This window comes from Zootoca vivipara, chromosome 3 (assembly GCF_965207765.1).
Source record: "Zootoca vivipara chromosome 3, rZooViv2.hap1.1, whole genome shotgun sequence".
Taxonomy (NCBI): domain Eukaryota; kingdom Metazoa; phylum Chordata; class Lepidosauria; order Squamata; family Lacertidae; genus Zootoca; species Zootoca vivipara.
The window spans coordinates 100,192,922-100,209,783 of record NC_142586.1 but is presented as its reverse complement, the minus strand read 5'-3'; the positions used below and the strand labels follow the sequence as shown (position 1 = coordinate 100,209,783).

Genomic DNA, 16,862 nt, shown 5'->3' with positions numbered 1-16,862 from the left:
TTTGAATTAATTAACCCCCTTTTGCACAAATACGTTTAATCTGTGGGATACCCAGCCTCATTTAACCAACATGCTTAACTCTAATTAATTCATGAAGGGGTTAAGACAATTGAGTAAGCTGTCCTGCTAGGCTTCACTAGGTCACCCCCCATTACGTTGGGAGGAAGGGTACCAAATGCTTTATTTACTCTTACTTCCACCATGCGAACCCTACCAGTAAGGAGGTGTAAGATAGATGCTCCAAGCTTAGATTCCATGACTCAAGCAAGCCATCTTTGTGTTTCTGTACAAATAATTTGGAAACATTTGCCATATTATACTACCTAAGTTATACTACCTAAGTTATACTACCCAAGGGTCATCTAGTAGTCCAACACCCTGCAATGCAGCAATCTCAGCTAAAGCATACATGACAGGTGGCTATCCAACCTCTGCTTAAAAACCTCCAAGGAAGGAGAGTCCATCACCTCCCGAGGAAGACTGTTCCACTGTCAAACAGCTCTTACTGCCAGAAAGTTTTTCTGTATGTATAGTTGGAATCTCCTTTCTTGTAACTTGAAATCCTAGCCTCCAGATCAGGAGAAAACAAGCTAGCGCCATCTTCCATGTGACAGCCCTTTAAATCAGGGGTCGGCAAAGTTTTTGTGGCTTGAGCTGGTTCACTGTCCCGCAGACAGCATGCGCAAACGCTATTTCCGGCGTTCCTCCCGGCACGGAGGAGGCATGCACAGCTTCCCATTGGAAGCCAGCCAGCATCGCGGAAGGCGGTCCCCGCTCTGCTCTGCGCACAGGAGCCAACCAAGCGGGCGGCAGGGGTCCATGGGCCGGTTAAACAACCCCCATGGGCCTTAGGTTGAGGACCCCTGCTTTAGATATTTGAAGGTGGCTATCCTATCTTGATAGGCCTCTGTAACATGGGGAACAGTGGATAATCTTCCTCTTGACGATCTCAGTGATCCAACTAGGATACAAGGGCTCAGGTGGTCCTTAAGGTATCCTGCGTGAAGTGGTTCAGGGCTTTGTATAGCAACACAAAATCCTTAAACCTAGCCAGGTTGCAAATGAGAAGCCTGTGCAAATACCTTACACTGCCAAAAGATTCACAATAAGTAGAAATGTGGTACTGATGGTACAAGTATTTGAATAACACCCCACCACTACCAATTGCTGTGTGTTTGTTTCTCTTGGTTTTAGCTCCTAGAGACAAGTCCTAAACTGGCTGAATCAGCATTATCAATACATGAATTAAATTAAATTAAATTGCTAATTTTTCAACATAACAACAACAACAATTTATTTATACTCAGAGTGGTTTCCCCAGCCTCTCTGGGCGGCTTCCAACAGAATATTAAAATACAATAGTCTATTGAACATTAAAAGCTTCCCTACACAGGGCTGCCTTCAGATGTCTTCTAAAAGTCTGGTATTTATTTTTCTCTTTGACATCTACTGGGAGGGCGTTCCACAGGGCGGGCGCCACTACCGAGAAGGCCCTCTGCCTGGTTCCCTGTAACTTGACTTCTTGCAGCGAGGGAACCGCCAGAAGGCCCTCGGCACTGGACCTCAGTGTCCGGGCAGAATGATGGGGGTGCATTTGTAACAGTCATAACAGTGGCTGGTGTTGTTGTTGATTTTTTTAAAAAACGACTAAGTAAATGCAACACAGATGGATAATCCAAAATGCACTTTAAAATGTAATGGTATTTTCAGTTTTTTCACATGTTTTGATTGATTGGGGATGATATATATATATTTGGCCTCTGGGGATATTTCGAGGTAACATATTGCTGTTAAAAACAAACAGCATTTCACTTTGAAACGACAAGAAATGAATCCAAATAAAAGTACAAACTAGAACAAAAAATATCCCGAATTGTGTCCAGAGTGGGGAGGAGAGGGAGAAACCACATGCAAAAAAATCTTCAAAAGAGAGTCTTGAAGTCAGGCTCTTTTATCAAACATCAGAGGACTAAGCTTCTGTTCTTAGAATCTAATTGAAAGGGGTTTTCCAAAGGAGACGCTAAAGATTAAAACCCCTGGTCTGAACTTTCAGAGGCTTCTACGTGAGATGTAAGGTGTTTTTCTCATGTTGATTGTCTTTTAATTCTCCACATGAAAGGATGTTACGCATTGTGTCTCACATGGGCCTTTCCATATGTTTTGATTATAACCTTCGTCTTTTTGCAGAGAGTATTGTACCTGTGAAGCAACAGACAGGTACATTCAGGTTGTCCTGAGAACGTCAGGAGCCTAAGAACCATAAGTCTGTGGTTTCTACATATGCCCACATATTTCATAGAATCGTAGCGTTGGAAGAGACCCTCAGGGTCACCTAGCCCCTGCAATGTATTATCACAGTTCCAGGATACATTCCAGCAAAGCACTCAAGGTCTACATGTGGCAGAGCCATTGAAAGGTGTAGCCTGAGGAGGGGGCATGGTCTGAGGAGAATCCCAAAGACGAGATAGAGAGGACTGCGTCTCCCACACCAGGGCATGAGATTCCCTATCCCCTATCCTAGTTGATCGCCATTTTGAATCCCTCACAGAGGGTGAAGTATCCCTCATCTCCTGCTGTTAGGCTTTCCCCAAGACTCCTAAGCATGGGTAGGCAAACTAAGGCATAGGAATTCATTCATTCCCCTCCCCCCAAAAATATATAGTCCGCCCTCCCCCAAGTTCTGAGGGACAGTGGACCAGCAACCTGCTGAAAAAGTTAGCTGCTCCTAATCAATGAAGTTAAGAAAAAATGTCCCAGTGTAAACTTTGATTAATAGCAACAAATCAGTTTTAAAATGTGAGGCTTTCATTTGCTCCCCGAAACTGATTTTTTTTTGCAGGTTCCCCCTTTTGCCTTTCCTACCTGGAAAAGAATAAAAAATCACCTAATTACATCTTAGTGCTATATCTGAAGACGCTTAGAACGTCCACGTATCTGTCTTTCAGCTACTGCCATATGACCGCTTGCTTTGTGGTATGTGTGCATGCCTCCATAATCTCCCTTTTACTTGTAAAGTTGACAAATTTGTCATGGAAATAATCAAAAGAAAATATCCATGGAAACCAAAAAATCCTTACAGGCCCTTTTCTGAATAGTGAATAACTTCAAAGGGAGAAATGAGTATAAACCAGGTTTACAAGCTGCTGGTTATAAAGCTTAAGGGTTAAAGTGTAATTTTAATATTAGAAGTTCCTTTGATGGTTAATTACAGTGTGTAACACTTTTATTTTTTATTGCTGCAGTCGTAACCAGACATTTGAATGATCTAATTTTATCCTGTGGCACTTCCTGTTTCGCTGGCGATAACCTCAAAATGTGAGAGCCAAAAGTCTCACTTGGAACCCATGTGAAAAACCTGATTTCCACAAAAATGATTTATTCTGAATGCCTGCTTCTTTAAATGAAGTTGCCTTATTTTAAAACGGCTGCACTGTAAGAAGGACCATGTGAAATATTTCCAATGCATCATTCGTCAACAGGGAAGGGAAAGGATGTTTATTTGGAATTATTTCATAGAAGAGGGTTCTATTTGTAAAAAACATGTATAAGAACATAAGGAGAAGCTGCTGAATCAGACCAATGGCCCATCTAGTCCAGCATCCTTTTCCCACAGTGGCCAAGCAAATGCCTGGGGGAAATCTGCAAGCGGGACCTGAACACAAGACCACTCATCTCTCCTGTGGTTTCCAGCAGCTGTTATCCAGGGGTCAGCAAACTTTTTCAGCAGGTGGCCCTGTCCCTCAGACCTTGTGGGGGGCCGGACTATATTTTTTGGGGGGGGAAATAAAAATGAACGAATTCCTATGCCCCACAAATAACCCAGAGGTGCATTTTAAATAAAAGCTCACATTCTACTCATGTAAGAACAACAGTCAGGCCCCACAAATAACCCAGAGATGCATTTTAAATAAAAGGACACATTCTACTCATGTAGACAGATACTGATTCCCAGACCGTCTGCGGGGCAGATTTAGAAGGCGATTGGGCCAGATCCAGCCCGCAAACCTTAGCTTGCCCACCCATGTGTTATTCAGAAGCTTTGCTGCCTCCTATCATCCCTCACCATGTTGCCTGGGGCTATTGGGAGTTGTAGTCTAAAACATCTGGAATTTGGGGAGATTGTTGCAATTGTCTGCCTGTGGTGTACATGACGTCACTTCGAAATGGAATAGTTAGCATACCCCCCTTTCCTTTCTGTTTCATTCGAACAGAGGGGCACTGAGTTTTTGTTGTTCATTGCCTTGGGGAGATGGAGGAGCCACAGAAGTTTGCTAAAGGAGCAACCTTTTTCAAAACAACAATGGACAAATAATATCTAACCAGGTAGACAGAAATGATGCCGTTCCTGTGTTTTTAACTGAAGTTGATTTGATGTCAACGTCCCTGTTTTGAGTCATTCACAAACTTGATCCCCAATGATCTTACATTGAAATCGAAAGATAATAGGGATGACCAAAAATATTGCTTCGGTGATCAGAGTTTAGACATACAGTACACTCTTTGAAAAGGGAGAGGAGGGGGGATTCTTTATTTTTCCTATAAATATGTCGAGTTTTGTGTCTTCCCTTAGCATGCATAGATTCACAGCAGATGTCTGCTCCATCTGGTACAGCTGTTATCTTTTGAATATTAGAAACTTGTGGGTACCTCTTCCTTAATGGGTGCTTTAGAGCACTGCTCTTGCAGGTGTTAAGCTGCATGTGTTTGTTGGGCAAAGCTGCAGCACGTTGACAAGGAGAATTAATAAGCCTTTTTTGCAAGACAGAAATATACACATAGCTACTCCTTTCAAAGGATTCCTTGTTCCTTCTCTCTCATGCTTTGCTCACCAGACTGTTTGTACAGACAGTCAAGTCACTCCCCGGAATTACATGACAAATAAACAGTTGGGTGAGCAAGCGGTGCGAAGGAATTGAGATTGGATCCACAGTCGAAAGGTACAAGGAGCCCTCACATTGAGACGACAGGCTCCACTTCTGAAGGGGAGGTGCCACTGGGACAAGAGTTATAAGGGGGAAGGGGAAAATAAATAATGAAAATAGATTATGTGCATGAGAGTGTATGATGGATAGATCAATAGGTTGGCAGGAGCTGGGACCAAGCAACAGGAGCTCACCCCGTCGCGGGGATTCGAACTGCCAACCTTCCAATTGGCAAGCCCTAGGCTCAGTGGTTTAGACTACAGCGCTACCCGCTTCCCGCTTCACTTCAGCCCTAAAAAAATGCATGGTAGGCAAACATTATACAGTGGTACCTCGGTTTACGAACTTAATCCGTTCCGGAAGTCCGTTCTTAAACCAAAACCGTTCTTAAACCGAGGCACGCTTTCCCTAATGAGGCCTCCCGCCACCGGTGCCCTTCCACCGTTTGGCTTCCATTCTTAGACCGAGGTAAAGTTTGCAAACCGGGACACTACTTCCGGTTTTGCGGAGTTCGTAAACTGAATAGTTCGTAAACAGGGGTGTTCTTAAACCGAGGTACCACTGTATATTGTGCGATTTCAGAGGAAAGCCTTGCTCTTGCCCTCTGCTGTACATTGTAAAGGCCTTTGGCTACGCACAAGAAATTGATTGATTGATGATATCAATATTTTGGAAAATATTTGCCTATCCATTCAATACCCTTTGGACATCTCTTAAGATATCATCACAAAATTTGGCATTATGGTTCCTGAGATTGCGGAACATGTTTGACTATGATTGGGTACGACTTTGAATCAATATAGTGGACTGAACCTTCTGAAACTGCACTCTTAACGTAACTGGCATATCCCTGATGAGAGAATCCTCTTCAGAGGAAGATCTGGCACGCCCCAAAGTAGATGTCACAGTGAACCAGGCTATGTCAGTGGGCGGTGGACAACAGAGAAGGGTGATCTGGAGCCTTCAGGGGTCAGGGAAGCTCAACCTTATCCACAAGATATAAAGGGCCCTTTCACGCTGAACTGCCACCAAGTTGGGGGAAGTACTGGTGCCTGAAGGCCTAGTCAGCTGCCAGATGCTGGATTCCTCAGGAGTAAGGGGTTACCTGTGAGGAAGCTGCTACTCCTGAGTAGACGAAACTCATCAGGCAGTCCAGATGGCTTGCAGCTGTTCTCTGGGTAGCACATGGTTCCAATTCCTGGCAGAGACTGCTGGTATAACATCGTTGCATCAGCTCTAGCCAGCATGACCAACCCACCAACATTTGGAAGGCATCACATTGTCTATCCCTGTTCATATAAGCAATATATATCACTTCATAAAATACAGATACTTGGTGTCCGGAGGTTTTTTAAACAGGTTCTTGGTGTCTGTGCTTCAGCATCTATTGCGTGCAATCAGATTATCTAGCTGAATACACAGAAGAGGATTATGGTGCCTCCATGACATCATCTTCATTTGAAACATCAATGGTGTTTGGTATTATGTTGAGCTTAGGAAGCTTTCCTATCTTATGCATCTCATGTTGCTGTTCATCATGGTCATTGTATGCTTAAATTTGATAAACTGTGATAAAGGAATGAGGGTTCGCTAGAGCGCAGCTTAGGGAACCAATCTGATATTAACCACAATTTAATGAATTACAAATATGAGTCAATGGAGGCTGGTGCTGGTAGCATGTCATATTTGGTTAAAATAACTTTCGAAACGCTCAGTGGCTTACAAGATAAAACAAACTATTGGGTGAAATAATCTGGGATCTTGGCTCAAGGCCAGCATGATGTCCCGAACAGATGCATCACAAAACCACTGCAGATCAACCCAGATTTATATGAGTGACTTATAAGAGCCCCTGAGCTAAGCCAACATGGTGATTGAATTAGCTCCTGCATTTACAAAGCATTCAGGCTTCTTGGCTCTGGTGGGCCAGAGCAGTAAAGTTGACATTATTGTTGCTTTAAGTGCATGTACTGTATATAGGTAAATTTAAAATGCTTCAACTTTTGCGAAGTATGACGAACTTTTAAAAGCAGGAATAAGCACTCAAACCCTGAAAAGGAGCAATGGGCAGTAGTAAAAGTTGATCTTCCCAGTGCTGCTCATTGGGAAGATTTTGGCTGCCACAGGACTGAAATGCATCTAGCGTATATTTATCCCTAAGTACAGTTTAGAAACGTACTAACTTCTTCATTTGGACCTATTCTGAAATCTTGGCATAGCTACCGGTAATTTCATTTGGAAGACAAAAATGTCACATACAAAAGCAAACCCCAGCTAATCAAACTCTCAAATACCACCTGGAAGAAAAAGTCCTACAGACTGCTTCAGAGCGCCCTCAGGTGGGACAGCAAGCAAGCAAGAACCCAGGTCATCCAATGAAGATGGATTCAGGACAAACAAGAGGAGGTAGCACATAATTCAACAGTGCTTTCGAACTGCTAGGTTGGCAGGAGCTGGGACCAAGCAACGGGAGCTCACCCCGTCACAGGGATTCGAACCGCTGACCTTCTGATCAGCAAGCCCTAGGCTCAGTGGTTTAACTCACAGCACCACCTGGGTCCCCTGGAAAAGGATTAGTTTAACCTCTGGTAAAACTGAATTACAGTACTCTAAAATGGCGTTTCCATGTGGTGCTCTGGTTCGCCAGAAGCGGCTTTAGTCATGTTGGCCACATGACCCGGAAGCTGTACGCCGGCTCCCTCGGCCAGTAAAGCAAGATGAGCGCCGCAACCCCAGAGTCGTCCGCGACTGGACTATACATGCACAGCATCATGTGGAACTCTGCAGGCGGCCCAACCCCTTTAAAGAAGCTGGAACCACACCTGTCAGGCTGCATCCAATCCTCAATACCTCCTTCCAAAAAGTTGCTCCTGCTGCTTGATCTAGCTAGGAATAATTTGTGTATCTATCACATGCAATTCCCCTTGTAGCTACCCGAGCACATGTACAGCCATTCGTTGGATCAGGATGCAGATTATTATTTATTGGCAGATTTTGCAATGAATAATCTACTAAGTATTTTGCTACCCAAGTATGTAGCAAATCTGGAGGGGGTACGCATAAGTAAAACCAGTACATTGCAGTAATTCCTTCTTGCAATGATTCCTTCTTTCTTCGTTTCCATTATATCATTTTTAGAGGAAAAACACGCAAGTGCTTGCCCAGTAATGGGTCTTTGTTTTGAGAAGAAATTGGATAGGCTGTCTGTCATGTGCATAGCTCCTATCTGGAGTTCTCGCAAACTGTTTTTAAAAGGAAAGGACAGCTTGAAAATAAATTCAAGGGAACAACGCTAACTCTGCAGTACGAGCAGTGGCAGTACATCAGATGTGCATCTCCTGGGCTCTTTCACGTGTTGACATTATACCAGCAAATGTTTTATTAAAATTGCCATTCTCTGGAATTCTCATTTCTGTGTGCTTTCCGTATTTCAGCAATCCGATATTGCTCAGTTATTGTTGGATATATATTTTTTGTCTCTCCCCCACCCCCCACCCCCAAATCTTGCAGCATGATGTATCTCAGAACCTGCTCAAAGCAACCCTAGACAGCGTGGTGGAGGAATGTGTCAGCTTTGTCGGAGTTGATATTAACATCTGCTCAGAAATATTATTAAGGTGAGCTTGGAAGACTTGTGTGTTTCAGTAAACACATGGAGGTGGATCAAATGGGTTCAGAGGTTCAAACCTGCCATGGCTCCCAAATGAGACCAGTGGCTTGAATCCTCACATTTAACTCTTAAGAGAGAAAGGGTCTGTTGTCCACAGAATGTTAGTTGTTCTCTTCTTCTGTGGGTGCAACTCTCCTTTCATGAATAGTTTCCCCTTGCATTCTGAGAGGTCTTAAACTGGTAGGATATAGAACTGGAACTGATGTGCTTATTTTGTTTCATTGGGTCTACTCTGGTACCTTAGTTTAATATCAACCCTGTGTCTAGCTAAAGGCTCACTGTTTTAACAATACACAGAGGAAAATAAAGTTCTGAGCCTTTTCCCAAGCCCACAGACCACACTCACTACCACATCCCTTATTCTGCATGCTACAGTAGGGTTGGGTTTATATCCACTACCTTGCGGGACATCTTCAGGAGTAGAAACGGCTAAGGAGTAAACCCTACACAAATCCAGAGTGGAGTCCCTAAGTTGGTTGGATGGCTCCTTCTTTGCCTCCTTCCAACAATTGCTGCAGTCAATCTGGTGCCAAACGTATTGCTCTGCTTTCCTTTAGACCACATTAGTGAGGCCGAGAGGAGGGTCTTGCAACATCTGGGCAATCCAGGACCCCCATTCTCACTGTCCAGGCTTGCGCCCTGGAGAGGTCACTTCGGTGATGCTAATGCAGCCGTTTGACTTCATCCCTGGAGGTGCACTCCATCGTCTTTCTTGAGACACATGGATGCCAACAGCAACAGGGTTGTGGGTTGGCTCATTTTCCATGTTGATTCCTGCATTTGAAGGGAGAATCTGATTTTGCTTCACACATTGTCCCTGATTGTGGCTCATTTGTTTTCTCACATAGAGCCAAACTCCCCACTATAGTAAACATGATTTTTTACACACACACACACACACACACACACACACACACACACACACACACACTTTAACTGGCCATTTTTATTTTGAACAAAAGCAGGTCTCTGTTCTGCCCTCCTCATTATCCTGTGCATTCTTGGAAAGCAGAGGGGAGCTTGTCACATCCAGAAGGGAAGACTCCCAGGATTCTTCAGCAGTCTCTTCCTGTGCTTGAGCCCTGGAATCTGAACTGCTCCCTGTCACAGGTTCCTCCTGCTCACTAAGCCCTGTTGTCTCTTCAGTATCCAGCACCTCCTCCCAATCTCACCACCACCATCGACCTCTCTTCAGTGTCCCACCACCAACCCCAGATTCCAAGCCTTCCTCCTCTGGGATTTCCCCGGCTGGTGCCTCCCACCGCTCCTTGTCGTCCAGCCAGTCCCTTTGCATTAGTCATTGCTTAATACTTACACAAGTGATTCAATGCTGGTACCTTCTTCCCTCCCTGCTTCTTAGACACATTGCAGGACTTAATGCCAACAGGGCTAAAAATATAGTTGAATGGCGAGAGAAGAATGGAGTGTTCATCAATCGGGAGCAGCTCAAGGATGTCAAAGGACTGGGTCCGAAATCCTTTCAGCAATGTGCTGGCTTTATCAGGATTAACCAGGAGCACATCAGAACTCATTGCAGGTAATGTATTAAGGTGTGATGTGGACAACAGGTTAGAGTTATTTCTTTGTCACCCGTAACATTTAAATGAATGTAGAAAATCACTCATCTTCCAACGGGAGGCAGAAGCTTAGTAAAAATAAATAAAAAGTAAGACATTAGGTTGGAAGTTTTCTTTTCCCACTGCCCTAAGAGAGGGTAACCTGGTTTATTTTGAAACTGCCATGTTACTAGTATGCCATTGTTTTAGAGAAAGCCAATATGGCATAGGGGCTGGAGAAGGTATGGGGAACCTCCAAATATTGCTGGATTACAACTCCCATAATCTCTGGCTGTTGGCTCTGCCGCCTGGGGCTTCTCTGTCCTTCTATTTTGATCTTGGCAGCTGCAGACATTCTCTGGCAAGTTGGAACTGTGTGTCATAATAAAACTTCCCCATCCCTTCCAATGGAAGAAACCCCAAACGAAAGTTCAATTAAATTTTAAGTAGAGCTGTAATGCAATAGCAACTCGGCTGAACTCAGTCTGGAGCTGAGCATTGGGGCTCACTCCAAAGGCTGACCCCACCCTTAGACATGAAGATACTTTGAAGGCCAACTTCAAAGTGCACAGATTAGATGTTAAAACCTTTGAGCTGGCTGCACCGACCATCTATAGATGGAACAGTCTGTGTTATGAGCCCGTATCTATGTTAGAGGAGCAACTTGGGTCGTCTCTGCAGGGGAAGGGACTGCCAGGCCAGCGCTATACACTTTGGCCCACAAGCTGATACACATGTGTTTAATATATGCAGTCATGTCTGCCAATCTCAAATTGGACTTGTATCTCATGTGAGAAGCCATAAAAATTAAGTAAGGATGCAAGTTGGAAATAGCTGCACACCCATTCGCTGTAGCAGTGTAATAGTAAGGAAATAAAATCAATTGCTGCGATAGGAAAACTGGGTTGTCTTTCATCATGAAGGAATATATGTTTGGCTGCACATTACCTTAATTAACGGTTAGTTAATAATATTTTTTATTACAAAATATCATGGGGTTTAATAGGTCACAACCTGCTTCTTCAGATGCAAATTGCAGTTTAGCATCTGAAGTAGTAGATAACCAGCTACAAAAGCTCATGCCATTTTCTAGTTTTTTTAAAAAAAGATGATTAATAGTCTCAGGGTGCCATCAAACACATTTCTCTTCAAGTAAGCCAAGCTTTTCTGTGCCATTGTTTTGGGCAAAAAGCTCCTAGAACACCCTAAAACAACTGTTGGAACCATCAAGTCAAAAAGCCAAAAAATTGACTCAAAAAGAAATGTGTGGAAAGGAAAGATTTTGACCAACCAAAAGAGCTGCAATAGTGCTTTGCATGCATGAGGTCCCAGGTTCAATCCCCAGCATCTCTAGGTAGGGCTGAGATAGGCTCAGCTTGAAACCCTGAAGAGGCTCTGCCAATCAGTGAAGACGATTCTGCACCAGACAGGCAAAAGCTCTTAACTTGGCATAAGGCAGTTTCCAATGTTCCCTAAGAAGCAAGGAACGGTACAAAACCCAGAGCCATTTGGGCTAAGGACCTCCTGGGAAAGGACTGCCCGAGGAAGTGCAAGAGAACATATTACCGGTATTATGAATTCCGTGTATGAATCACTTCCATGAGTCACCCCAAAGTGATTTACAATGTAATAAAGTATATATATTTGTAAAAACGCCTAACACAATGATATATATAAACACACACAGTTTAAATCAACAACAGCACACATATAAAATCCATTCATGTCTCATACAGATGCCAACTGGGTTAAAGTTCTCCACCTTAAGGACCATCCGATTCCTTATGCCCCACCTCGATCACTGAGATCCTCTGATAGGGCATTTCTGGTGGTTCTCTACACCCCTGAGGTTTGGTTGGCATTGACTAGGAACTACTTACCAATGGAGGTTCAGCAGGAACCACTCCTCCCATCTTTCGGGTGTCTTTTGCAAACTATTGTTTAGACAGGCCTCTGCTGGGTAGATTTTCTTTTTTTCACCAATCAGTGATGTTTTTATGAATGCTTTCTGCTGATTTTATTCTTATATGCTGTATACCAAATTATCTAGAAGGCTTGCTAAAAATATACGAAGCTGACTTGTCCTCTTTGCCCACCAGCCCGATACTGACTACTCCGGCTAGACAGGGTGAGCTTCCGTTGCTCAGTCCCAGTTCCTGCCAACCTAGCAGTTCGAAAGCACGCCAGTGCGAGATAAATAGGCGGGAAGGCATTTCCGTGTGCTCTGGTTTCCATCACGGTGTTCTTTAGTTGCGACAGAAGCGGTCTCGTCATGCTGGCCACATGACCCAGAAAGCTGTTTGTGGACAAACGCTGGCTCCCTTGGCCTGAAAGCAAGATGAGCGCCACAACCCCATAGTCCCCTTTGACTGGACTTAACCATCCAGGGGTCCTTTGCTTTTACCTTTACTCCGTCTAGAAGTGGTTCTTCAGGACTTAGGTGGAGGACTTCCCAGTTCTGAAAACTGGTTTAAAGAACATAGGACTGAGTAAGGCCACTGATCTGTGCAACTCATTAGTGTCTACAAAACTGATGGCAGCTCTCCAGGGTTTCAGAGAGAGGTCTTCCTCAGTCCTACCTGGAGGTGCTCAGGGTTGAACAAAACAGTGTTTTCCCCAACTAGGTACAATCCTTTAGCTGTAGATTGAACCTCAGACATTCTGTACCTTCAAGGCATGCTCTCACCCACTGGGTAAAGGTAAAGGGACCCCTGACCATTAGGTCCAGTCGTGACTGACTCTGGGGTTGCGGCGCTCATCTCGCGTTATTGGCCGAGGGAGCTGGCGTACAGCTTCCGGGTCATGTGGCCAGCATGACAAAGCCGCTTCTGGCGAAGCAGAGCAGCGCATGGAAACGTCGTTTACCTTCCCGCTTGGAGCGGAACCTATTTATTTACTTGCACTTTGACATGCTTTCGAACTGCTAGGTTGGCAGGAGCTGGGACCGAGCAATGGGAGTTCACCCCGTCACAGGGATTCGAACTGCCGACCTTCTGATCGGCAAGCCCTAGGCTCTGTGGTTTACTGGGACTTCCCCTAAAATGGTGTTTCTGCCCAGGTTTGCACCAGACATCTTTCAAGTGAGACTAACATAATAGCCACCATGTGATTAGGACATTTGTGGGTTTGCTCTGGCCAGGATTTCCAAAGGTTTGCTAATTATGAAATTCGCTTTCACTCATAAGATCACATTTCCTTGGCCCTTTGTAGTGCTAGCACAGGGGGAGGTAAATACTCATTTCAGGGACACTCTTTTTTAACGGCAACTCCACATTTCTCTTTCTATTCCATGATTTTGGACATCAGTCAACAGGGTGAGCTTGCAGCTGAGGGTCATAAAGCAGCTGCAAACGAGAAGCAGGGTAAGAAGAAAACCAAAGCGGCAGTAAACATCATTCGACGGCCAAATCCTTTGGATCAAACTTGCATCCACCCAGAATCATATAATATTGCAATGAGGTAAGCAATAATACAATGGGTCTACAGTTAGCACATTTAGCTTTTCATTTAGGAAATGGTCCTTTTTCTCGGATAATGGAAAAATCAGGGGAGCAATACATTGACTTTAATAAGTCTTGTAGTATAATGACGGCAAAGTTAAAAGTCTTCAGTTCTGTTTGGCGTCCTTTGGCACACACAAGGCATTCCTTCACCCATACGAAAGAAACTGTTGCTGCTTATATGAATCCCCCTGTGTATGTTGGAACTGTCACTCTGGGGCTAATGGACCAGGGTCCTAAATGTTAAGTTATTTTGCGCAGTGATAACCTGCTAACCTTTCTGGACGTTGACACATGTGCACTCCTTGTGTTGTGTCCATGTCAAGCATACATTGTAATACAGTGGTACCTCGGTTTAAGTACACAATTGGTTCCGGAAGTCTGTACTTAACCTGAAGCGTACTTAACTTGAAGCGAACTTTCCCATTGAAAGTAATGGAAAGTGAATTAATCCGTTCCAGATGGTCCGCGGAGTACTCAACCTGAAGCGTACTTAACCTGAAGTGAACTTTCCCACTGAAAGTAATGGAAAGTGGATTAATTCATTCCAGACGGTCCGCGGAGTACTCAACCTGAAGCGTACTTAACCCGAAGTATGAGTGTAATTGGTTCTGGAAGTCCGTACTTAACCTGAAGCGTACTTAACCTGAAGCGAACTTTGCCATTGAAAGTAATGGAAAGTGAATTAATCTGTTCCAGACAGGTCCGCGGAGTACTTAAACTGAAAGTACTCAAACCGAAGCGTACTTAAACCGGGGTATGACTCTATCTGTGCGGAAATGGCACCCTGCCATAGCACATTATTGCTATGTCAGGTGTTATTATCCCGAGGATAAAGCCGAAAGGAAAAGAAAGGAATAAAAATAAATTTGAACTCAGTTTTGCAACATCGTGAAGAGACTTGGACTGAAATTAGCTGTCACCGAGGAAGTACTCGGTTCAAAACACTGAGCTCAAAACAAAAGCAACAGAAATATTTCCTACACCCAGAAGTCTCTCTCCTTCCTTCCTTCCCCTGCAATTGGTGCCTTGCTGGTTTCCCTTTCTTACTCAGTGGTGTTTTGTCTTACAAGTGGGCAAACTTTTTTGACCTGAGGACCACAGTCTCTTAGAGGCAACCTTCTGGGGCCCATATGTCAGGTGTCGAAGGGGCCAAAAGCAGAAGTGGGTGGAGCCAGGCAAAACTGAGCTAGACTTCCTATGTGAAGCAGATTCCCACGTGATCTTGGGCTAGTCACCAGCTGTCAGCACAAGTTACCTTGCCTGGTTGTTGGGAAGATGTAAGAGGGCAGCGAGGGACTGTGCAAGCCACCCATATCTCCTTCTGAGGAAGAAGAGGATAAAAGCAGAATAAATAATGTACAAGGATTTGCAAATGAAATGTCTGCCTAGTGGCAGTTCTCTATTACTTCCCTTTTCTTTCCAGTCATATGTTTACATTTCCTTTGCAAATTATGCTTTTATGATGCTAGCAGTAGGTGCAGAACTCTTTATAAGCAATTATGAGGAAATAAAGTGGAGTGTTAATGCCGCTGGATATTGCCACATTTATTTGTGCTGAAGCAAGCACACAATCCCTGCATGCTCAGCTGGGTGTAAGAAGGCCGTCTTGATATTCTGTTGCCTGCAGCAGCGCTTTACTGTTAAGCTGGAAATGAAAGAGTTAGGAGAGGTATTTTAAAGCAGTATGCTAGTATGTCATTCTCATATAGCCCAGTATATAACATCACAGGGCTTAAAAAGCTCCCTTTTTATTTTTAATCTGGCAAGACACTCATTAGTTTGACAAGCAATATTTTGGGCTTTGCGGCTTATTCCCTGTAACAGTGAACTCATGTCTGAGTGCCTATCCCTTTCGAAGAGAATCTGGGCCACCTGATTCCACGTACGTGAAGGACTTCTTCGGCACATAGAATCATAGAATTGTAGAGCTGGAAGGGACCACGAGGGTAATCTAGTCCAACACAATGCAACGAATCTTTTGCCCAACATGGGACTCGAACCCACGACCCTGAGATTAAGAGTCCCATGCTCAACTGAAGTGATTTTTTAAATAAAAAAAACCCACACATTTTAACGAGAAGCCCAAAATTGCCTGATAAGAACCTATGCTGGTGGTAGCTGAGGCTAGAGAGAGGCAAAATAAAAAGAGTCTAAAGAAACCAGAAGTCAGACAAACTGTGCAAGTCTATAAGGTAAGTCTATGGTTGAGAACAATGGAGGCACAGAATGTTAGAATGCCAGTTGGAGGCAAAAGAAAAGGAAATAATCAATACTCATTTTTATTGTTGATACGCACCCCTACCTAGTCAGATGGGTGGAGATATTGTTGCTGTTGTTGTTTTGAATTCCAGTTCTTTTCCACTTTTTTTCCACTTATTTCCTGGCACATTATTATGGGCATGGCATTTTAACTATATCAGAAAGGGTGGGTAAAAGCCTTTCCACTAACGTATCCACCATAATCCTAAGAGTATCTCATTGCCAACACCCGCTGGGTTTCTGATGTGCCCTGGGTCAATAGGAGCCTGGGAAACAGCCAACTAGGAATTTTCTGACGTCTGGCAAGCAGCCTATGCCTGGTTAATAGATTACGCCCCCTCCCCCCCAAAAAAACCCCTTTCCCATACCTTTTGGTTTACAAGGATTCAGAGTAGTGTAAATGGCGTAGGCACTAAGCTTAAGCAAAGAGAGCAAACTCCACTTCTAACTAGAAACCAACTCCACTTCTGTGTAGCACAGTAGACATCTGGTATTAACGCTAGCAGAGCTACCGTTTCAACATTCTAGTTACACGTTTCCAAACTCCCTAGTTAGTCCAGAAAGCTTGCCTTGAGGAAAGAGGCTTTTAGAAGCTCAATGAAGGGCACCTGCTTCCTTGCAGACACACACACAACCACCTATCGAGGGCTATTCCAGGCTGTTGCTATTTCGGGTTGGGATTCAGTTACATGCCAGCAAATTTGGGCAGCACAATTCAAGTTGATTTGGTGCTCTTGTGCAACTTCCCCAAAGTGTCTTGTCTCTTTACAGTAAGGAAAGGGACAGGGTTATGCACCAGAAAGTGTGGGGAAACTCTTGCTTTGACACATTGGGAAGCATGTGAGTTAAATTTCCAATATCTGAGCAAACAAATTAGGATGAATGCTGAATCCCTAGTCCGTGAAAGTGCTAATTAAAAGGCACTTGAAGGTGGTCTTGAATACCTCTTTCT

At 44.0% G+C, this 16,862-nt stretch overlaps 1 protein-coding gene across 1 annotated transcript in view; it reads left to right on the top strand.

Moving 5' to 3' along the window:
* SRBD1 (S1 RNA binding domain 1) overlaps positions 1–16,862 on the top strand; it is a 168,330-nt gene that overhangs the window by 135,988 nt on the left and 15,480 nt on the right. Inside the window, exons 17-19 of the mRNA XM_035111184.3 lie at positions 8,433–8,539; positions 9,953–10,129; positions 13,455–13,607. Coding sequence (XP_034967075.1) covers positions 8,433–8,539; positions 9,953–10,129; positions 13,455–13,607 — 437 coding nt within the window. The remainder of the gene's footprint in view (positions 1–8,432; positions 8,540–9,952; positions 10,130–13,454; positions 13,608–16,862) is intronic.